General features: G+C 37.4%; 1 protein-coding gene and 1 non-coding gene across 2 annotated transcripts in view; both read left to right on the forward strand.

Annotated features, from left to right (window-relative positions):
* VMP1 (vacuole membrane protein 1) overlaps positions 1 to 25,133 on the forward strand; it is a 134,872-nt gene that overhangs the window by 28,382 nt on the left and 81,357 nt on the right. The window contains exon 6 of the mRNA XM_066363153.1: positions 18,116 to 18,283. Within this exon, the coding sequence (XP_066219250.1) occupies positions 18,116 to 18,283 (168 nt within the window). The remainder of the gene's footprint in view (positions 1 to 18,115; positions 18,284 to 25,133) is intronic.
* On the forward strand, positions 20,152 to 20,275 carry LOC136396117 (small Cajal body-specific RNA 24). The gene has a single exon (XR_010749535.1). It is a non-coding gene; the product is annotated as a small Cajal body-specific RNA 24 (non-coding RNA).

Below are 25,133 nucleotides of genomic sequence, written 5' to 3' on the forward strand. Positions count from 1 at the left end.
TGTAAAAAAAAAAAAAAAAAATCTATAAAAAAAAGTTAAAAAAAATTTTTTTCCATTGATTTGAAAGAGTGAGAGAAGAAGGGAGAGAGGGAGAGAAGTATCAACTCATTGTTCTACTTAGTTATGTTGTGCTTTCATTGGTTGCTTCTCATATGTGCCCTGACAAGGGGTTGAACCTGTGACCTCGGCACGCTGGGACGACACTCTATCTACCGAGCCACCAGGCCAGGACTGTAAATGCTTTCTTAAACCTTTTTAAACCAAAAAATAAAATGTATCCCTCCTAAAAATATTTATTTTTTTACTTAATTGAAATTAGAGATAAAAGATAGGCTTTCCTTTGAACATTGCCAACTATACTGGAATAACAGAGCTAGGACGGGGCGGGGGGGGGGGGGGGGGTGAAAAGCAAATCATCTACCAGTGGTCGGCAAACTCCTTAGTCAACAGAGCCAAATATCAACAGTACAACGATTGAAATTTCTCGAGAGCCAAATTTTTTAAACTAAAACTATATAGGTAGGTACATTCCTTCTCGAGGTAGCGCCCGCATGTGGTATTTTGTGGAAGAGCCGCACTCAAGGGATCAAATTGCTGCATGTGGCTCGCGAGCCGCAGTTTGCCGACCACGGACCTAGGGCACAGAATCTCAATAAGTACTTTCAGGGTCATGTTAAGTGTGGGTTGATAAGTGAGTGCCTCATTAAACTTTGTGCCCTGGATGCCTCTCTTGTTTCACTCTATTCCTACCCTTGGCTACATTGACAGTAGTGCCACATTTGAAAACAACTTGATCTTGATTGGAGACAAACAGGTGAAAACTTGTCACAACAATACTAATTGCTGAAAAGTGTTAAATACTGCAAATGGTTCCGGTCTCCGTGCTTCAGTGAATTCATTTCTGAAGCAGGTATGATGAAGTATTAAGGAATTTTTATTCTGCCAGCTGCTGAACTAATGGTCTGAAGAATAATTTGAGAATTAATCTATAGTACATAATTTCTCCAAGTTTAAAACCTGGAGTATTTTCTGTTCATGATTGCTTGCTGCTTTTATCCTAAATTGAGATATAAATGCTAGAGAAGTAATCCATATGAGTGTTTCTTTAATACCTACATTCTTAGAAGTATAATGTTACACTAGAAGTTAACACAGAGGAAGGAAGAAGGAATGACAGGTTACAGGTTACCTTTCTATTCTTTTCTAGACCTGCCCTCTGAGTTTTCTTGGGAAGCCCAGACTAAAGAACTCACTTGTAGCATTGGATTAATTTGAAGATATCTGAAAAGCAACCCAGATAGCAGATTCTGCTGTCCCTTAAAAAGGATTCTAATGAAGCTTATAAATTGTACAATAAGTTAGAATAAAGAAATTTTAAACGTGGAAGTTTTGTTTTCATATCCACGAGAATCCTGTATAAAGTAACATTTAGAAAATGTCTTGCTGTGAAAACAGTTGAGTTCCATTGGTCCATGTCCTCCAGGAAAAGGTTTAAAAACATACCAGTAAGCATTTGTTACCAAATTTATTTGAGTGCAAAAATCAAGTCCTTGCTTCCATAAGTTAGGTAGTTATTTCTGCTTTGTTCAGAGAACCAGTTTAGGACTTTTCATAAGCTCAGAAGGAATTCTTCAAGAGCTATTTGATGGAAGGTACCACTCCATCCTTATACTGAGTACTATATATTAAGCTAGTTCAGCAAGTATAAAGATATAATTAAATAACATTTGAAACTGTTGCATTATAATAAAAAGCTATATAAAAGCTTTGTGCGTTTTCACTGCTGATAATAAACTGGGGTCCAGGGTCGATCAAGGCCACGTTTTTTTAGCATTAGGTAAATTTGATTTTTGTTCATTTGTGAGTAAATAGCATTTAGAATAAATTTAAATGCACTAAAATTAATACAAGTAAAATAACTAAGTCTGTATTTTATGAATATATAATTCTTGCTATGTAGAATGGGAAATAGATTGAAGGTAGGAGAGAAGGTAGGTTGCTACGATAATTTTTCTGAGAGACAGTCTTCCATGGAGGTGCCAGGAAGTATAGGGAGGAAGGTAACTTTCTAAAAGAGAATTTGCAGCCTGATCAGGTGAAGCATCATGGATAGAGCATTGGTCTGGATGCTGAGAGCCCAGGTTCCAAACCCCAAGGTAACTGCTTGAGCACGGGTTCATCTGGCTTGAGCATGGGTCGCCAGCTCGCTGGCTTGAGCCCAAAGGTCACTTGCTTGACCTCAAGGTTGCTGGCTTGAGCAAGGGGTCACTGGCTCAACTGGAAGGCCCCCACCCCCTGTCAAGGCACATAAGAGAAAGCAATCGGTGAACAACTAAGGTGCTGCAGCAAAGAATTGATGCTTCTCATCTCTCTCCCTGTCTCTTTCTGTCTCTCTCTCACCAAAATATAAATAAATAAAAAAGAATTTGCAGAAAGTGGTCAAGTAGGAGCAGTGATTGCTTACCAGAGAGGAGAGGATGAAGGGAAAAGTGAATGGCTTCCTTCTCAAGGCTCCGGGGGAGGTAGTGGAGCCTCTAAGTTACTTGGTTTGTTCCATTGACTTTTTATTTATTTATTATTTTTCAGTTACAGTTTATATTCAGTATTATTCTGTATTAGTGTCAGATGTATAGTATAGTGGTTAGACAATCAGAGACTTTACAAAGTGGTTCCCTGTTATTTCAAGCACCTACCCAGCCACATACATAGTTATGACAATATTATTGACTATATTCCCTATGCTGTAATTTACATCCCTGTGACTATTCTGTAACTACCAATTCATACTCTCCTTTTTTTTTTTTTTTTTGCCAGAGACAGAGAAAGACAGAGGGGGGGGGGGACAGATAGAAAAGACAGACAAGAGGGAGAGAGATGAGAAGCATCAATTCTTCCTTGCGACACCTTAGTTGTTCATTGACTGCTTTCTCATATGTGCCTTGACCAGGGGGCTACAGCCAGCGACCTTGAGCTTCAAGCCAGCAACCTTTGGGCTCAAACCAGTGACCATGGGGTCATGTCTATGACCCCATGCTTAAGCCAATGACCCCGTGCTCAAGCTGGTGAGCCCATGCTCAAGCCAGATGAGCCCACACTCAAGCCAGTGACCTCGGGGTTTCAAACCTGGTCCTCAGCATCCTATTGCAACACTCTATCCACTGTGCCACTTCCTGGTCAGACACCAATTCGTACTTCTTAATCCCTTTATCTTTTTCACTCAGACCCTAACCTCCCCCCCCCCCCCGGCAGCCATCAGTTGGTTCTCTGTGTCTATTAATCTGTTTCTATTTTGTTTATTTTGTTCTTTAGATTCTACATATAAGTGAAATCATATGGTACTTGTGTTTCTCTGTCTGACTTATTTCACTTAGCATAATACCCTCTAGGTTCATCCATGCTGTCGCATTGATTATTTTTTATGGTTGAGTAGTATTCCATTGTGTATATGGGCAACTTTTTATCCACTCATCTGCTGATGGGCACTTGGGTTGCTTATATATTTTGGCTATTGGCAATAATTCTATATTGAACATGAGGGTGCCTATATTCTTTTGAATTACTTTTAATAGTCAACAAATGAGCTTCAGGAGGTCTGTTAATTCCATAAAATACTATAATGTGTTGCTATGTGTCTTTGAAAATATGCATCTTTAGCCTGACCAGGCAGTGGAGCAGTGGATCGACTGTTGGACTGGGACATGGAGGACCCAGGTTTGAGACCCCAAGCTCACCAGCTTGAGTGTAGGTTCATCTGGTTTGAGCAAAGCTCACCAGGTGAGCTTGGGCCCAAGGTCGCTGGCTCCAGCAAGGGGTCAGTTGGTCTGCTGTAGTCCCACGGTCAAGGCACATATGAGAAAGCACTCAATCAACAACTAAAGGGCCGCAACGAAATATTAATGCTTCTCGTCTCTCTCCCTTCCTATCTGTCCCTATCTATCCCTCTCTCCGACTCCCTCTCTATCTGTCAAAAAAAATGCATCTTTCTGGCAAAAGGGACCTATAGTATTAAATTCTCCAAAGACTCTGTAACTCATTAGAGTTTAGGAACCAACCACTATTCTAGAACATTTTTTCTAACCTGTCTATATTCAGCTGCCACTAGGTGGCATTGCTAATACAGTCGATACACTACTATAATATTTGCAGGTTCTGTTCTGGATGAAATTGAAGCCCTCAAATATAGTAGTTCTACTTAAATTAGAGGAATAGTCTACTGTTTATCTGTATATATGCCTATGTAATAGAAGTTAATGCATGTGACTGAAAATAATTTTCTTACATTTCTACATTCATTCATTACTTTAAGAGCAGCTGGCCTTTCTTTTCAATTTGACATATATATTTACATGTAGGGCATACACTGTTGGCAAGTATACCCACAAGCTTGTGATCTCTAGTATATCTGTAAAGTATGTTATATTTTGATATAAGGAAATAATCCTTATTAAATAATAGGTTAGAAATGAAATAGCATTTTAAGGTGCTTTTCTTCTTCTGATTTTATTTCCTATGTAGGCACCTTTTTGTTCCTTTATTTGATGTCTATTTCATGGGCAAATTTTGCCTAGAAAGTGAACAAGTTACTGATTTTATTCATTTACTTTACTCATGTTCTTTATAAGTTGATCAGATGCAGAAAATAAAATAAGGCCTCTGAGGCTGGCAGATTTTTCTAAGCACCCTTCTCATGGATATTAATTTCCAGAAACCTATTAACAAATTTGTTTTAGTCTTAGCAACTATGGTGGCAGGTTTCCTCTCAGAAGATTCAGAACATAGGTGGTCCAGGAATGCTTATTTACTAGTGGAGATTATGTTTAGAGGAAAAACAATAGATTAATGAAAGGAACGTGGCTACTGTTATCATCTGATGCACCTCTATGTTTGAATAAGTCAAAATTTTTACCTTAATAATGGTCTGATCCAGAGCTTGACAGGCCCAGGGGTCAGCACTTTTTCTGTCAAGGGCCAGATAATAAATATTTTAGGCTTTGAAAGCCTCTTATAACTCCTCGGATCTGTCACTGTAATGAGAAAGCATCCAAGAACAGTGTGTAAAGAATGTTTCAGCCTGACCTGTGGTGGCGCAGTGGATAAAGCGTCAACTTGGAAATGCTGAGGTTGCCGGTTCAAAACCCTGGGCTTGCCTGGTCAAGGCACATATGGGAGTTGATGCTTCCAGCTCCTCCCCCCCTTCTCTCTCTCTGTCTCTCCTCTCTGTCTCTCTGTCTCCTCTCTAAAATGAATAAATAAAAAATTAAAAAAAAAAAAAAAGAATGTTTCACAAAAATGGGTGGCAGACTGGACTTGACCTTCAGGCTGTAGTTGGCTAATCCGTGCTCCTGATCATGGAATGACCGTAGTGCCACAGAAGAGGCATGTTGAGTTTGGGAGCCATGGTGAACTAGCCATTCTCTAAGAACTTTTACATGACAGGTTATACATTTTATTCATTCATTTGCTGAGAAAAAAAATATCTCTTTTCTGGATCATAATTATTAGAAGATTATAGTTGTGCAAGTACTTAAATCAAGGGAAAGAAACACTTTTCACGAACAGTAAAGTGGAAGAATTTTTCCACCTGAACTGCCTGTTGACAGCAAGATTTAGCTCTAATTTTATGTTTTAACCATTGATATGTACAGTTATTAAATACTGATTTTTACAATATTGTAGTCCTTTTGAGAAGTAATTTATGGCTTTAGTTTAGATTGTTATAAACAATTGGGAAAAGTAATAGGTTAATGTTAGTAGCCATCTTAGAATTATTTCCAGTAGAAAAACATGATTCATAATTCTGTAAACAACCAGGTTAACAAAAACAGGAACTTTGGTACTTGATAATGGAAAATGTATCCCAAACATGCCCCTTATTGGCATGTACATTAATATTCATCAAGTTACAAGACAAGCAGAAGATTAAAGAGCCATTTTTAAACTGTATGTGCCATTAATAGTTTATAAAATTTGTTCTATTTAATAATAACAAAAGAGAATATACAATCTCAAATAATGGGATATATGAACAGTTTTTGACACTAGGTGGAGCAGTTTCCTGGAGAAAGGCTTAACAAGCCCTGTATTCCTTTAAAATAAGCCCAGCTCCTAGACAAAGAACTCTGAGAACAAAAACTTTCAACAATCATTTTATAATTTAAAAAGGCACCCAAATATGAAGCTTCAAATAGAAAGCTAAATGTATTGTACAGATAACTTGTGTCTTTGACATGTGTTTTAACCACTGATTTCTTACCTTTGGGAATCACATAGGGATTTCAAAGCATTAGAGTTGTCCTTTCTATATGCAGTTGGTGTGTGGAAAAGTTTTAGAACTATTTAATTATATTGTAGAACAGATCAGGCTTATTAGAAGCTATGACAGCACGGCATTATCATCTAAATGATATTTATGGTCATTTGTTTAATATGACCATTTTAAACAAATACTTGGCTCTTTGTTATAAAATAAATACAAAGAAAGTTGTGAGATATTGCCCCTGCGTAAGATTCAGAGGCAGTTTCTGCTTTAAAGTTTAGGATTGTTTCATTACTAAAATATTTGGTAAAAACTGTACGTTTAAATACTGTGACATCTTGATTGCTATTGAATATTTATAAGAACACCTCTGTGTATGGCACCCTGTTTCCTTACTTTATTGTTTGTATATAGTACTTTATAGACTGTTTAAAGCTGTCTTTTCCTTAGGTGTAGACATTTATTATACTTTTTGACTCATGGCTAGTTATTCCCTAAAGTATAATAATTGTTATTTGGAAAACTACATGTATATGAATTGAAATGAAATAATGTAGTAGTTTCAGTAAGAGAAATATTGTAGTAATTGTTTAGTGCCGTGAGGTGGAATAATTTTTTTTTAATTGTTAACCACCCTCTTTACTTTTTTTCTGCTTGTCTTCTGATTATTGCTTCATTGCTCACCTCTTTGTGTCTCTGTCAGACACAAAAGGGAAAAGATTGCCAAAAGTAAGATTGTGGTGTGACTTGATAGTGTTCTGTGTAGGTACAATGACTCGGCTATAAGCACACAATGACTCAAGGCTCTTCCGGGAAGACCAACAGGCCCTTCTTAGAAAAGGTCTGTTTGCCCTTCTTTGATGAGTGCATGTATTCACCCTGTCTTCCCCAAGGAATGACTCATGTCTTACCTCTTATGAGCATCACCACATCAAAGAAGAAACCAAGGTCTCCAGGACAGGGCCTGAGTTTTCACCAAACAATGGGGTATGCACAGACTAGATAACTTCCTTCCCTTAAGTCACTATGAATGTATGCTTAAATGAAAGCTGAGAAAATTCAGTGTAGCTGAAATCTGTTCTGTTGGGTATAGATTTGAAACAATTTATAACCTTTTTAAAAGTTCTCTCTATAACTATGTGTTCCATTTCTCCTGAATACTTAAATCAACTTTATGATCAAAAGTTTCTTAGGTTTAGAGAAGAAAAGTGAAACATGTCTTTATGAATTGATTCAATATCTACGGCTCACAAAGATTTAGAGGATGTTTCAAAATGAATATAAAGCGATAAAAAGAAGCATTTGATTTTTTTATTTAACAAGACCATCAGGAAAGCAAACAAGTCAAAGAAAGTTGTTCAATTATGCAAATGAGATGCAAAACCAACTTATTTCATTGGTGAAAATGCACTACACAAAAGGCTGAATGTACTGGAGCATCTGCATGGTCTCTGATCCCCTAATTTTTGTGAGCACTGTAATAAAAATGACTTCAAAGACAGGTCCTTATATTTTAGAGCATGAATGGTAGAATTTATATATTAATTGTTTTGATTAGCAATTTTATACTTATAATGCCTTTACTATGTAATCTCATATTCTTGCCTTGTTACCTGGGTTGTGCAGGCATTATTATTGTAATTATTATTATTAGACTTTCATCGAGTGAGGAATGTGAGATGGAAGTCTTACTACATCTAGTAAGTATTAACTGCTTCAGAAAACGAAAACTCACATTAACGCCCAGGTTACTGCTTTTTAAACATACTATACTGCATTTAGAGTGGGACTACAGGCTTAATTGCAAACTTGAGGCCTTTTTCACAAAAAACATAAACACTAGTTCAACTTCTCAGTGCCCATTTGCAATCAATAGTTTATTCTCTAGCCTTCTAGAATTTGCTGTACACCACCTCTTTAGGTAAGTTTTCTGACTGTAATGAGAAAAGCAATGATTATCTTTTAATCAGATTCTTTATTTGAAGAGTAAAATCCCTGTTTGTAAAAGCATTTCTAAAGTTGGATTTAAAGAAAACAAAGGTTTTGCAAGTCATACAGACAACCATTTGTCATCTTTCATTTATTTATCACCAAGATATACCTAATGAATCACATTCCCGACAAACCACTGGCTCCTTTTGTTCCTGTAGTGAAGGAGTGCGGCAAGCAAATGCTTTCCCAGTGAATCAGCGCAGGATTCTTGATTTTATTACCTTTGCCCTAAACTTTCCAGACAAAACTAATTGGAAATTTTGCCTTTGGGATCTCACTTGATTTCTGTGTATGGATGACGGATTAGGCTATGAATTGACATTACAGATGTTATACAAACAACTCCAGTCTTTAGGAATGTTTTATCAGTTCTGAGGGAGCTGCCTACAGTGGAAGAATGTCTGTCTGTCTCTCTGTCTGCTCGTCTTCCTTACAAAAACTCATATGTACACATACTGTGTTCTTAATGGGATATCATATTCTTCATCTTGGTTGATTAGGAGGCTTGGCATAATTAACTAAGATGACCATTTTAGGTTTTGGCTTTTTAAGAAATGTCTCTGGAAGAAAGGGCCCTACAATGAACCCAACAGTAAAGTTCAAAACACAGAAAACTTTTTCTTTTCATGAAGCATCAGTGCCATACTAGTCTGTCATTTTACTAATAAAAATTTTTTCCGGGATTAACAATTGACTAGCCCACACCTTACTAACAAAGACCCTGATTTTTTTTTAATGTTTTTTTTTTATTTTTTTAATTAATTTTTTAGAGAGGAGAGAGAGAGAGAGAGAAGGGGGAGGAAGGAGCAGGAAGCATCAACTCCCATATGTGCCTTGACCAGGCAAGCCCAGGGTTTTGAACTGGCAACCTCAGCGTTTCCAGGTCGACGCTTTATCCACTGCGCCACCACAGGTCAGGCCTGATTTGTTTTTGTGGCACCAGGACTTCTTTCTCAAGACTTAGGGACTATATTATAATCAGCGCACTACTTAGAACTTTTCCTAATTACCAGATTAGAATATTTTTGTATAGTATGATTTTAGGAATGATTTTATATCTTTAGGATAATATTTTAGTTCTAAATTTTTGTTCATTAGACAAAAGTAATAATATATTAATATTCCTGAAGCTAGAGTAAAAAGTAATCCCATATAGCCCTGGCTAGATAGCTTGGTTGGTTAGAGCATTGTCCTGAAGCGCAGAGGTTACCGGTTCAATCCCTGGTCAGGCACATGCAGGAACATACCTATGTTCCTGTCTCCCTCTCTGTTTCTCTCTTCTTTTCTCCTTCTCTCGCTAAAACTAATAAATGAAAATTTAAAAAAAATATTGCCATATAATTGTCTCTCTTAATTTTTCTTTTTTTAAAATTAAGTGAGAGGCAGGGAGACAGTGAGACAGACTTCCACATGCACCCTGACTAGGATCCACCCAGCAAGCCCCCTACCAGGCAATGCGCTGCCCATCTAGGGCTGCTGCTCTGTTGCTCAGCAACCAAGCTATTTTAGCACCTGAGGCTAGGCCATGGAGCCATCCTCAGCACCTGGGGCCAACTTGCTCAAACCAATCGAACCATGGCTGTGGGAGAAGAGAGAGAGAAGTGGGAGGGGTGGGGGAGAAAAGCAGATGGTCGCTTCTCCTGTAAGCCCTGACTGGGAATTGAACCCAGGACTTCCACACCAGGGCCTACGCTCTACTACTTAGCCAACTGGCCAGGGAATTTATTTTAATCTATCACTAAAATCATTTTACACTGCTCATAAAGAAATATATATTGTAGAAATGAGCCTTAAATTTTATCTTAAACAAATATTTTAAAAGTTAAAGTAATTTTTCCACTGATACCTATGTCTGCTCTTAGTAGAAATCTTACCCATGGTCTAACCATGGATTTGCTCTCACCCAGACATGGTCTTGCTTGCCCAAGCACTACATCTTTTATTCTGGACAGGCAGAATTATTCCATTATGAAAACTTTGGAAAATATAATGTAATACAGCTCATGAGACTAGATACATGAGGCTTTGAACTGAAGCAAAACCAGATGTTCGATATGTCACAAATAAGTGAACTATTTTTTGAGTTGACTACACTTAAAGTGACTATACTGAACTATTTTCCACCTCCAATAAACGACCCTAAAACCTGTCACTCTGATGAGAGTATAACATTTCATCACAATCATAAAGTTCAACCTCCTTATCTCTAAAAGGAACTTCCATTGACAGTAATTAGGACCTCTCAGGAGCTATGTATGTAGTGAGTGAATGTTACTTGTGACCTGGTTGCTATCTAGGGAATTTATAGTTTCCTGTAACAGTTTGAGCTAGTTTGACTTCTTTTATTACCACTACAAAGATTAAAGGACACTGTCCTTAGCTGGGGAAATTAATCTTAGAGTTTCTTTATTTGCTATTTTTCCTTAAGAAGTACTCCTTGTATTGATGTTTACCTTGCCATGTGACTGACACATTCTTTTAAATGAGCTAAGACTTGTTTTGTACCCCATCATATGGTCTGTCTTGGTGAATGTTTCATGGATACTTAAAAAGAATATGTATTTGGCTATTGCTTGGTAGAGGTGTTTTATATTGTTCAGTTTTAATATATCCACACTGGTTGTCAGTTTGCTTGTTCTATCAACTAATAAGGGAAAGGTGTTGAAATTTTCAACTGTAATTGTAGATTTGTTTATTTCTCCTTTTAGTTTTGTCAGTTTTTGCTTTATATATTTTGACAGTCTGTTAATAGGATGCCTGCACATTTGAATTGTTTTGTCTTCCTGAGAATTGGCCCTTGTATCATTATGAAATGTCCTTATTTATCTCTAGTAATTCCCTATCCTAAAGTCTACTTTATCTGATATTAATGCAGCCAGTCCATCTTTCTTATGATTATTTTGAAATCATTTATTTATTTTTGTCCTTTTAATGTTACTTTTGAATCTTAATGTTAAAAACAACTTCTACACAGCATGTACTTGGGTCTTGTATTTTTAATCCACTCTGACATTTTTTATTTGTTCATTTGATACATTTACAATTAATGCAATGATCAATATGGTTGGGTTTAAGTCTACCCTCAAAATATTTTTCCCACTTATTTTATTTTATTTTTGTGACAGAGACAGACAGGGACAGGCAGGCAGAAAGGAAGAGAGATGAGAAGCATCAGTTCTTCATTGCAGCTCCTTAGTGTTCATTGATTGCTTTCTCATATGTGACTTGATGGGGGGCTACAGCAGAGTGAGTGACCCCTTGCTCAAGCCAGCGACCTTGGGCTTCAAGCCAGCGACCTTTGGGCTCAAGCCATGACCATAGGGTCATGTCAATGATACTACGCTCAAGCCAGTGAGCCCACACTCAAGCCAGATGAGCCTGTGCTCAAGCCAGTGACCTTGGGGTTTTGAACCTGTGTCCCAGTCCAATGCTGTATTCACTGCGCCACCGCATGGTCAGTCCCCACTTATTTTTTAATTCTTCTTTTTCCTACCTTCTTTTGGACTGAGCTTTTTAAAGTATATATAAATTAACCACCTTACAATAGTATTACTCCATTTTATTCCTCCCATAATTTATGTTCTTGTCATATATTTTATTTCTGCACATTATCTTTTTTGTTCCAAACAACTGGTTATTTTTATTTTTATTTTTTTTTTGTATTTTCTCTGAAGTTGGAAACAGGGAGGCAGTCAGACAGACTCCCACATGTGCCCGACCGGGATCCACCCGGCATGCCCACCAGGGGGTGATGCTCTGTCCATCCGGGGCGTTGCTCCGCTGCAACTAGGGCCATTCTAGCGCCTGAGGCAGAGGCCATGGAGCCATCCTCAGCGCCCAGGCCAACTTTGCTCCAGTGGAGCCTTGGCTGCGGGAGGGGAAGAGTGAGACAGAGAGGAAGGAGAGGGGGAGGGGTGGAGAAGCAGATGGGCGCTTCTCCTGTGTGCCCTAGCCAGGAATCGAACCTGGTACTCCTGCACGCCAGGCTGACGCTCTACCACTGAGCCAACCGGCCAGGGCCTATTTTTATTATTTTTTAAAATTTTGTGTTGTATTGATTGATTTTAGAGAGAGGAAGGAGGAAGAGAAAAACATCATTTTGTTACTCCACTGATCCATGTATTCACTGGTTGATTCCTTCATGTGCCCTGACTGGGGATCAGATCCGTAACCTGATGTATTAAAATGATGCTCTAACTCAGCTACCCAGACAGGGCTTACCACCAGTTATTTTTAAAGAGATTTTCAAATGGGGAGAGTCTTCTGTATTCCCAATGCTCTTCACTCCTTTGTGTATATTAAAGTTGCCATTTGGTATCACTTTTCTTTGGAGAATTTCCTTTAATGTTTATTATAGCGCAGATCTGCTAGAACAAATTCTTTTGGCTTTCGTTTTTCTGAAAATGTGTTTATTTCATCTTTATTTTGATATCTATTTGCCATGGATTCTAGATTGACAGTTTTTTTTCCTTTAAACATTTTAGAGAAGTTAGTTCATTATATTTTGGTTTGTATTATGTTTAATAAGAAGTCTTATTTATATTTCCCTGTAGATGGTGTGTTCTTTTTATCCCCTCTGATTGCTTTAAAGATTTCCTTATTACTCAGTTATAGCAATTTGATTATGATATGATTATGACTTTTAGCAATTAGATATGTTTTATTTTTTTGTCTTGAACCTGACTGAGATTTGTTGAGTTTCTTAGATATATGAGTTGATGAATTGAAGTTTTTCATCAAAACTTGAAAATATTGAGTTACTCTTCCTTAAAATATTTTTTTGCACACACACCCCCACATACACACGCACATTTACACATCTTTTCCTCTGTAGGATTCCAACCACATGTGTATTAGACTAATTGGTGTTCTTTCACAAGTTACCAAGGTTGTTTTTTTTTTGTAGACTTCACTCTCTGGATACTTCCTATTGTTCCATCTTCAGGTTCTTTAATATTTTCTTCTGCAGTATCAAATCTGTTAATAATCTATCTAATGAATTTTTTTACTCAGATATATTTTTAGCTCTAGAAGTTCATTTGTTGTTATTGTTTTGTACTTTTTGTTTCTTTCCTCATTGTATCTGTGTTTTCGTTTAAATCAAAGATCATCAAACTTCTTCTGTAAAAGGCCATACAGTAGATATTTTAGACTTTGTAACCCACAGAGGTTCTGTCATAGCTACTCAGTTCATACCACAGAATTAGCCAGGACAATATGTAAATAAATGCACATGGCTGTATTCTTTAAAACTTTATTTATAAAACTGAATTTGGCCTGTGGGCTAAAGTTGCCAACTGCATGCTGTTTTTTAAGTTCTTGACTGCTAATTGAATTACCTCTGACATTTTTGGGTGTGTTTCTTTTGAGTAATTAATATTTCTTCTGGTTATGGATGACATTTTCCTGCTTCACATATCTAGTTATTTCTTATTAGATGCTGGATATGTGGTGTTAAATAGTTGATTGTACAGATTTTGTTGTCTTCCTTTAGAGAGCATTCATCTTTTGTTTTGGTGGGCAGTTAACTTATCTATAGGTTAGTTTGATATACATAAAGCTTTTTAAAAATCCTGTTATGGCCTGTCTGGAGAAGCTGTTACTCTAGGCCCTTTTCAGAGTCTTCTGTGAATTCTGAGTCTCTTCTATCTAGCTGATTGAAGCTCAAGTGTTTCCTATCCCTGTACGAACTCTAGGAATTGTTCAGCTTACTATTCTCTGTTAGTTCTTTTCCCACTAGTTGCACTTTGACCTCATGGAATCCCACTCACCCTAGAATGTAGTGCAGCTTTCGATGCCAAAGTCTCAAGGGGACCACCATGCGTTTTTATAGTGTTCTTTCTCTACATAGTTCCTCCTTCACTATATTCTACCCCCCAAATGTTAAGTATTCAGCCTCCCTGAACTCACATTTTCTTCTGAACTCAGCAAGACCACTGTGTTGTACTTGGGCTCCTCATCTTTGAACTGTGGATTTTGCTGTAGACACAATGAGTGTCTACAAACCAAGAGCCAGAGTTTCCTCATTTGTCTCCTTCTCTCAGCAGTCAGAAGTCCTATACTGCCTGTGGTGCAGTGTCTGGAAAGAATTGTTCCATGTCTTTTGTCCAGTTTTCTAGTTGTTTGCTATAGTAGTGAAAGTCTATGGCAGTTTCCTCATGATCTGAGGTGGAAAGCCCTGAGGCCCATGCCCGGATCTGTAGCCCAGCTCCTAGCAGTACCCGCATGCTGGAGCCCTGTGTTCCCTTAGTGTTTACAGTAGTTCTGTCAGGTGGTCTCTGCTTATGCTAGAGCTGGCTTTATTCCATGTTTCTTCATTTAGTATGGTTAAAATGTGATTCTTCCATATTTGATAATAGTAATAGGACATAGGTTTTAGAGAATACTCTTAAAGATAATTTGAATGTATAACTTAAAATTTTTTAATAAAAAAATTTTTATTTTAGTTTTTATGGTTTTTTTTTCATGTAAACTAATATTTATTTCAGTCAGATGTATTATTTTTAGGAACCGTTAACCTGTAATATTGTAAAAAATTTATGAGGCTTGCTATCAGTTAACGTAGTTGAAACTGAAATGTCAGGGTACAGGCTAAGTGGACTCTTGAGAATGAACAAAGGACAAGAAGCTGAGTTATTTGTGTTCGTTTTGTCTGGGAACCACCACATCTGCCTCTGAGGCTGAGTAAGCATGACTTATTAGTGTGGTTATGGAAAGTATAGATCAGTTGAGCTGTGTGAATGAACTGTCCTTTCTTTAAGGGAAAAATTCTCATCAGATTACTGAAAATTTCCCTCTTTTAGACTCTCTTAAAATTAAAACTACGAATAAGTTTTCTATCTTTTCGGACAATGTGTTTAATCTGATGGGGTGCATATTTTACCTGTATTTCTAGACTAGAATAGAAGTTTTTTCCTTCCTGTAGGATCCTAGAAATCTCATTTATCTTCCAGTGCAGTTCAGTTTTTGTTCATTTTTGGAGCCAAGAAGTAGACATTTCCTGCAGTCTGCTGGACACAGTTGTATGACAATAACGTGGACAAACTTGAATTTTTCCTGTTTTACTCACTGTCCTCACATTTCTCTTTTGTGTTTTCAAACAATAAAGGTGAAAGTTAAATTTTTTCTTTTAAGTTGCATCTGATGCTTAGCTATAAGTGTATAATGAGACATTTTTTACTGATTATTCACTTTGAATTCCCCAAATTTTAAACTTGGGTTGTTGGGGTTTTTTGGAAGATTACAAAATAATCTCTTTTTTCCCCTACTTGTGAAATCTGTACACATAGTATTCAAAGAAACAGTTGTAGATTTCATGGTTAATAACTATTTTTTAAACCTAAATACTCAAAATCATTTTTTTAAAAACATTCTATAATTATTTTTATAACAAATATTAGAGTTAAAACTCAAGAAAAAGAGGAACCAACTCACAATTCACATTTCACTTTTTTTTGTTGTTATTGTTCAGAGAAACCTGCTAATTGATGCAGTGCTAAGTATAGAACTTCATTATTTAGATTTTTTTTTTTTTGTATTTTTCTGAAGTTGGAAACGGGGAGGCAATCAGACAGACTCCCGCATGCACCCGACCGAGATCCACTCGGCATGCCCACCAGGGGGTGATGCTCTGCCCATCTGAGGCATTGCTCTCTTGCACGCAGAGCCATTCTAGCACCTGAGGCAGAGGCCACAGAGCCATCCCCAGCGCCCGGGCCATCTTTGCTCCAATGGAGCCTTGGCTGCGGGAGGGGAAGAGAGAGACAGAGAGAAAGGGGGGGGGAGGGGTGGAGAAGCAGATGGGTGCCTCCCCTGTGTGCCCTGGCTGGGAATCGAACCCAGGACTCCTGCACGCCAGGCCGACACCTCTACCACTGAGCCAACCGGCCAGGGCCGATTTTTTTTAACAAAAATACCTATTGCATTTAAGGAGAAATGTAGGTTGGGGGTTAGATTTATGAATATCTTTTTTACATTAACATGCAACAAAAGTTTTGTTTTATATTGCCTTCTATCTTGATAGTAGTAGGAGTTCTTTAGTGTCTTATTTTTATCACTGCATCTTATGCAGTGTGTTTAAACCACAAATTCTTTCACTGTGTGAGTTTAAAAGACTTTTATATACAGAGACCACTTATTATATGTGTGTATATGAACCTATAACATATGTATGTGCGTATATGTATATAAAAATCTATAAATACAGTCTTTTTCTTCCTAACAGCTACTGGCTGATACTTTTTAAGGGCTTATTATATGCCCAGCACTGTTCTTAAGTGAATTTATATGGATTTTCTAATTTAAACTGTACAACATTCTCAGAATGTAGGTCCTGAAGGAATTTGATGACTCCCATCTTACATATGAGGAAAGCAAGATTCAGAAGTAGTGGCAGAGGCCAGATCTTAAACCAAACCATCTGGATCTAGAAATTATGCTTATGACCACTGTTATAAACTTTTAGTCTCCTGTAAAGTGAACACTTACACTGTGTGTGTTAAAGCAGCACGTTAAGAAAGTCCCACTTTTAGATCATACACCTCACAAGAACTTTGGAAATTAGCATTGGACTTTATCGACATGCTTGGTAATATTTGGAGTTTTTGGATTTTGCAGCTTGATAAAACCATAAAATGAATCTAATTTTCTTGTCTTGCAGAAGAGTAAAATGAGGCCCAGAAAGATAAGTGACTTGCTTATTTTCTGACCCTTAATTTACTATTTTCCCAATGATCTTAAACCTAGACTATTAGAACCTAACCCATTTGAGACTCTAAAGAGGCTTGTTTATAACATACAAGTTCCTGCTCCTACTTATTGAATCAATCTATGCTTAGGAGACCCAGGAATTTATTTATATATTTTTTAATTGATTTGAGAGAGGAAATGAGACAGACAGACAGACAATCAGTCTGTTCCTGTATGTGCCCTGACCAGAGGGACCCACTGGCTACCTTAGTGTATCAGAACCATGCTCTAACCAACAGAGCTATCCAGCCAAGGCAGCACAGAATGTTTCATCAAAGGGGATATAACCTTACAAACAAAAATTATAGATAAATAGAATCAGAATCAAGCCGGAAATCATATGGTTTCCAGGGGCTAGTATTGGGAGAGGGCGATTGAGTACAAAAGGGCACAAGGCAACATTTTGCAGTGGTGGAAATGTTTTTTGTCTTGATTCATTGTTGTTGTACACCTGAATGTATTTTTCAAAACTCATGTAATATATAGACCATAAAAAGTGACTCTTGCCTGACCAGATGGTGGTATAGTGCATAGAGGGTCAGCCTAGGATGCTAAGGACCCAGGTTGAAGACCGTGAGGTAGCCAGCTTGAGCACAGGCTCACCCAGTTTGAGCGCGGGCTCACCAGCTTGAGCACGGGGTCACCGATGTGAGCGTGGGATCACAGACATGACACCATGGTCACTGGCTTGACCCCAAAGATTGCTGGCTTGAACAAGGGGTCACTCACTCTGCTCTAGCCACCCGGTCAAGGCACATATGAGAAAGCAATCAATTAACAACTATGATGCCACAACAAAGAATTGATGCTTCTCATCTCTCTCCCTTCCAGTCTGTTCCTGTCTTCCCCCCCCCTTTCTCTCTCTCAAAAAAAAGGGTGATTCTTACTATATGTAAATTACCAATAATCTGAATTTTTTTAAAGCAAGCCAGGAGAAAATTCTGTAAAGTTTTCAAATTACTCTGTATCTTGAAATATTGAGTTAAATACATAGATCCTTGTTCTTTGAAAGCTAAGATTTTTCTCTTAATATATAGTGATTAAGGTCCTGTAAAATAGCATGTGATGATTCCTTTTTCATTAATATTTCTAATCAGGTTTCCCATATTTGTTTTATAGGGCCCACACATAGCTTCAGTTACATTAGCTGCTTATGAATGCAACTCAGTTAATTTTCCTGAACCACCCTATCCTGACCAGATTATCTGTCCAGATGAAGAGGGTATTGAAGGATCTATTTCTTTGTGGAGTATCATCTCAAAAGTTAGGATTGAGGCCTGCATGTGGGTAAGTTGTCCATGCTCATATTTGTCCAAAATTAACATGTCTATATATACTTTGTTATACCTCATGGAAATTGAATCCTAACATATACCAAGTCAATAGATAATTAATTTATGAAGTCATCGGCTACCTACTTCCAAGTAAAACAAATATTTTAGAGCTTTTCCTATTCAGTGACATTCAGAAGGAAGGCATGAAGCCAGAGGAATCGTGAAGTAACTGATGCCAAGGAGACAACAGCAGAGAAAAGGAATATGAATGATGTAACTATACTATATTTTCAATTTCATCAGTGTTTATGTATTTGATAAACACATAGTAGGTACTTATGTATCAGTCTCAGCTTGGTAAATGGTATGTCTCCTAAATTTAAATATTCAGTGTTTATTCTTAGAGGACTCATTTAATTTTCTGTGTTGCTATAATACTAAAGTAAGGTCAGACATTTCTTCATAAACCAAACTTTACTGTAATGGAGGCATCAAGACTATATGGTTGTAGTCGCCTGACCAGTTGGTGGCTCAGTGGATAGAGCATTGGACTGGGATGCGGAAGACCCAGGTTCGAGACCCCGAGGTCGCCAGCTTGAGTGCGGGCTCATCTGGTTTGAGCAAAAGCTCACCAGCTTGAGCCCAAAGTCTCTGCTTGAGCAAGGGGTTACTCGGTCTGCTGAAGGCCCGCTGTCAAGGCACATATGAGAAAGCAATCAATGAACAACTAAGGTGTTGCAATGCACAACAAAAAAACTAATGATTGATGCTTCTCATCTCTCTCCGTTCCTGTCTGTCTGTCCCTGCCTATCCTCCTCTCTGACTCTCTCTCTGTCTCTGAAAAAAAAAAAAAAAAAAAAAAGAAGACTATATGGTTGTATTGAATATATTGTGATCTTCCTTTCAGTTGTACCTTTTTTTTTTTCTTCATGATTTGCTTAAGTAGATTTTGAGACGTTTTTGGACTACATGTTCAATGGCAAATGTATTTTAACCTCTCTGCTTAAATTCATTCAGGTATTTATCATTGAGGAATAGCTGTTTGCTCAAGACTTTAATAGCATTTGAATTATTTTTTAATTCATCATTGCATCCAATAAGTTGTATATTACCTGTAACTTTTCCCCTAACAGTTTCTTTTAAAATAAAATAACATGGAACCAGATTACTTAATAATCTTAGCTAAAATGAAGATGAATATGAATACTCTGCCCACAGAAGAGGCAGTTTTCAAAGACATTTAATTGTTAGCAATTATGTTGGGTTTTAAAAAAATTATAAGGGAAATGCCATACATTGAACTTGTTCAATATGAAAGACAGGAAAAACTGTCATGTTTCCTGTTACTCTTTTATAAACACTGGAAACAGATTCATTGTACTAGTTGCATATGTTTTTCAGATTTGACCACATTAGTCTTTTGATGAAAATTTTTCATTTAAATAACAGGAGATACTTGGAACATGCTGGAAAGGGGCTATGTATATAGACTTTGGTGTTTTATTTCTCTCTTTGTTCTTTAAAAATTGATTTATGTAGCTAGATTAACACCAATGCCAATAAAGAAAAACTTCCATCCCAACTGGCAGTAGAAACTGCCTCCCCTAGTGCGCATCGTCTGAAGCGCTTATGTGGCCTGGCTTCGTGCATACCATAAATTAATCAACATGGCTGGTGTAGTGGCTTACTTCCCCAAAATAAATGTTAAGCTCCTAAAGAATACAAACTGTACCTTAAATGTATGACCCCTACAGCAGTCAGCATTAGACTTTGCACATGATACTAGAACATCAATAAATACTAATTGGCTGAATGCTTGTTTGTACTTCATATTTCCTTCTTTGATAACTGTTGTTAGTCATGTAAAAAATGTAGCACAAGTGGACGTTTACTTTTGTTCGGTTTCTTCCTAAGGTGAAGAAAACTCTTTGTAAATGTCCTAGAGAAATATAGTAGCATTCTGTTCACCCTTTGCAAGTAAAAAGGGTGGATCCACCTGACCAGGCGGTGGTGCAGTGGATAGAGTGTCGGACTGGGATGCAGAATACCCAGGTTCAAGACCCCGAGGTCACCAGCTTGAGCGCGGGCTCATCTGGTTTGAGCAAAAAGCCCACCAGTGTGAACCCAAGGTCGCTGGCTCCAGCAAGGGGTTACTCAGTCTGCTGAAGGCCCGCTGTCAAGGCACATATGAGAAAGCAATCAATGAACTAAGGTGTTGCAACACGCAATGAAAAACTAATGATTGATGCTTCTCATCTCTCTCCGTTCCTGTCTGTCTGTCCCTGTCTATCCCTCTCTCTGACTCTCTCTGTCTCTGTAAAAAAAAAAAAAAGGGTGGATCCTTCCACTACTGACATGCCAAAAAAAAAATGTAGCACATATTAAGTTATGTTTAAGTTTGTTTCCATTGTTCTCAACATTTACAAGGACAGTCATTTCAACAAAGGGTGCTGGGATAACTGTATATCTACATGCAAAAAAATGAAGTTGGACCATATACAAAAATGAACTCAAAATGCATCTTATGCATAAACTTAAGAGCTGAAACTATAAAACTCTTAGATGAAAATATAGAGAAAAATCTGCATGATGTAGAATTTGGCAATCGTTTTGTAAGTGTAACACCAAAAGGGTAGGCAACGAAAGGAAAAAATTGATTAAACTTCACTAACATTAAAACCTTGTGCATCCAAGGGCACTATCAAGACAGTGAAAAGACAACCCTCCGAATGGGAGAAAATGTTTATAGATCATATACCTGAGAAGGGTTTACTAACCATAATATTTAAAGAATTCCTATAACTCAGCCTGGCCTGTGGAGGCACAGTGGATAGAGCACCAACTTAGAACGCTGAGGTCGCTGGTTGAAACCCTGGGCTTGCCTGGTCAAGGCACATATGACAAGCAACCAGTGAACAGCTAGAGTGAAGCAACTACTTTCTGTCACCTCCAGCTCCTCTCTCCATAAAAACCAATAAATAAAATCTTTTTTAAAAAAGATTTCTTATAACTCAACAACAAAAACACAACCCAACCAAAATTGGGCAAAGGACTTGTGTAGACATCTCCCCAGAGACGCTATACAAATGGCACAGTAGCCCACAGAAAAGATTCTCAACATCATTAATCATTAGGAAATGAAAATCAAAACTGTAAGGAAATACCCCTTTACGCACTTTTGGGTGGCTGTTTTGTTTTGTTTTTTAAAGGAAAATAACAAGTATTGGTAAGGATATGGAGAAATTAGAAACTTTGTAGATTGCTGGAGAGAATGTAAAGTGATTCAGCTGCTGTGGTTTCTCAAAAACTTAAACATAGCCCTGGCCAGATAGTTCAGTTGGTTAGAGCAGTGGTCCCCAACCCCCAGGCTGCGGACTGGTACCGGTCTGTGGGCCATTTGGTACTGGTCCGCAGAGAAAGAATAAATAACTTACATTATTTCCGTTTTATTTATATTTAAGTCTGAATGATGTTTCATTTTTTAAAAATAACCAGATTCCCTGTTACATCCCTCTAAGACTCACTCTTGACGCTTGTCTCGGTCACGTGATACATTTTTCCACCCCACCCTAAAGGCCGGTCCATGAAAATATTTTCTGACATTAAACCGGTCTGTGGCCCAAAAAAGGTTGGGGACCACTGGGTTAAAGCATCGTCCCTAAGCACAGAGGTTGCTGGTTCAATCCCCGGTCAGGGCACATACAGGAACAGATGTTTCTGTCTCTCTCCTTCTCTCTCCCTTCTCTCTAAAAGTCAATAAAAATAACATTTAAAAAAAACCCTTAAACATAGAATTACCTTATGACTCTCCTCTAATTTCACTCCTACATAAATACCCAAAAGAACCGAAAACTGGGACTCCAGTGTAAGTCCAGATGTGTGTACCTCGCTCTTCAGCAGCATTATTCATATCATCAGAAATGTAGAAACACCTGACATGTCTCTAAACAGACAAATATATATACATATAATGTGATGTTACTAGTCATAGAAGGAATGAAGTTCTAATACATGAAACAGTACAGTAAACTTTGTGAAAACATTTTTAAGTGAAATAGGCCAAACATAGAAACACTAATGTAAACTGTGTGAACTATCTAGAAGGGTCAGACTCATAGAGACAAAAAGTAAATTAGAGTTGAGCATAGGTGTGGGAAATGAGAAGTTAATGTGTAATAGATACAGAGTTTCCATTTGGGTGATGAAAAACATTGGATATTGAACAACATTGTGAATACAGTTAATGCCACTGAGTTTTTTTTGTTTTTGTTTTTTGTTTTTGTATTTTTCTGAAGTTGGAAACAGGGAGGCAGTCAGACTCCCCATGTGCCCGACTGGGATCCACCCGGCACGCCCACCAGGGGGCGTCGCCCTGTTGCAACCAGAGCCACTCTAGCGCCTGAGGCAGAGGCCACAGAGCCATCCTCAGTGCCTGGGCCAACTTTGCTCCAATGGAGCCTCAGCTGCGGGAGGGGAAGAGAGAGACAGAGAGGAAGGAGAGGGAGAGGAGTGGAGAAGCAGATGAGCGCTTCTCCTGTGTGCACTGGCTGGGAATCGAACCCGGGACTCCTGCACGCCAGGCTGGTGCTGTACCACTGAGCCAACCGGCCAAGGCGCCACTGAGTTTTATATTTTAAATGGTCAAATGGGACTCACTCAAAAAAAGTCAGTACTACTGAGGTTGAGAAATGTGATATAGTGTGTTGGACTTGATTCGTATAGTTTATCCTTTCATAAATTAATCCATTATGTTTTTTATAAGGTCTTGCTTGATTAAAAACTGATAACTTCTGTAACATTTTTATTTAATTTGTACTTTGTAAATTAAAATATCTTTGCAGACTTCACTATCATTATAAATATATTGAGTCTGAAATCATCAAAATACATAGTACTTCCAGTTATAAGATAAAAGACCAGGGTCAGCATCAGTTCCATCTTGTTCATATAGATCTTTGAAGCATATTAAAATTAATTTTTTCATATTATTGATCAGTAGGTCACCATTTTTCAGTCTGCATTTTTTTTTGATCTTCCACAATTTGACTAGATCACCATAGCAAGGCTTCATGAATTTTCTTTTCATTCAGAGTTCCAATATTAGTTATTACATATCAAAGTCCTGGAGAGTCAGAATGAGTAGCAGTTACAGTCTCTACCCTCATGGAGCTTTACATTCTAGTGAGGGGAATAATTATCATGGGAAAATGTATGTATAAGTATCATGGAAAAATTATATATAACTAAATATTTAAACAAAATGTTGTAAGTGCAATGAACTGTATAATACAAAAATGTACCCTAATTTGTGGTTCAGTTAAGGTCTAAGGAAAATAAGGAGTAAAGTGATGTGGAGGGAGTGACAGCAGGACAGGGAGAAGGGCATTGTGTGATGACTTTCAGATAGAGAGCGTCACCTTTTAAGGGCATTTATTTGTAAAATTCATGGTTTTGTTTTGGGGGGGTTCTATTATAGTAAAATATTCATAATGTAAAGTTTACCCGTTTAACCATTTCTAAGTACACAACTTTCTGGCATTAAATACATTCATGATGTTTTATAACCATCACCAATGTCAACTTTCACAACATATTTTGTCATCCCAAACAGAAACTCTGTACCCTTTAAACAATAACTCCTCATTCCCTCCTCTCTTCAGCCCTTGGTAACCTCTGTTCTACTTTCTGTCTATGAATTTGCCTTGTTAGATACTCTGTCCAAATGGACTCACACCTTATCTGTCTTTCTGTATCTGGCTTATTTCACTTAGCATAATGTTTTCAAGTTTCATCCATGTTGTAATGTGAACCTCATTCCTTCTAAGGCTGTTTTACAATTGACCTCAAGGAAAACGAGAAGCAAAGTTTCTTTCTTTTTTATTTGTAAAACAACCTGATAATTTTATTAGATTTGGTGTAATTGTTTTTTAAACATTGCTGTAAGAGCCCTGAATGTCTCAGTAGTTTTAAACTTACCTTCCAAACTTAGATTTTTAACTTCCAATTCATGTTTGTAGCTGGCATATTTAATAGGAAGATAATTTTGTTTTTAAAGATTATTAGTCCACTGATAATATAAAACTACCATAGTTTTCCAGTAGACTGCATTTATGTATAAAACTTTCTACTCTTCAGATTTTCACTATTAAACTTATGATTCCCTATATAGAAAAGCAAATGCTGCTTAGTTGCTTGTGAATCCACTTGACAAAACTATAAAAGCACAAAAATTCAGACCTTTTCTCCTCCAAAACATCATTGAGTAAAATGAACACTCCAGGAAGATACTATGTGTCTCTCTTGATGTTGCATATTTTGTGCATATTAAAATCTTCAGTGCAAGAAGCAGGGACTTCAGGGTAATAAATTGATATGTTTTTAAAAGAACTTTCTGCATTATTGCTTGACTAAATACCACTTGTCTTTTCTTTTGCAGTAAGGAAGCCAGTCATTTTTTTCCCCTTAATAAACCAAGGCTGACAGTTTTGAGTGTTTTCACTTTTTTGTTGTTGTTTTTTCTTTTTATTGTGTAAGAATTAAAAAAATTATTTTGTAAGAATCTTGAAATTATGGTACTTCGGCATCTAATTTGAGATAATTGGCTAAATAAACTTCTGTGCCTGAAATATGATGTGTTTTGGGGGACCTGCTTGGATGACTATATTTCCTTTTTATGTATTTGGATAAAAAATAGAATGCTGACTTGTGATCACCATTCTTGTTCTTTGCTAAATGGGAAAACATGAGCAGACTTAAAATATAAGAAGTGTGGTCAATTAAATATAAGACATTATGTAGCTCTTCAGTTCATTTTAATCCATTATTACTTCCTTTTTAACTTTAAGGAAACTTGTCATGAGTTT

This window comes from Saccopteryx leptura, chromosome 2, assembly GCF_036850995.1.
Source record: "Saccopteryx leptura isolate mSacLep1 chromosome 2, mSacLep1_pri_phased_curated, whole genome shotgun sequence".
Classification (NCBI taxonomy): Eukaryota; Metazoa; Chordata; class Mammalia; order Chiroptera; family Emballonuridae; genus Saccopteryx; species Saccopteryx leptura.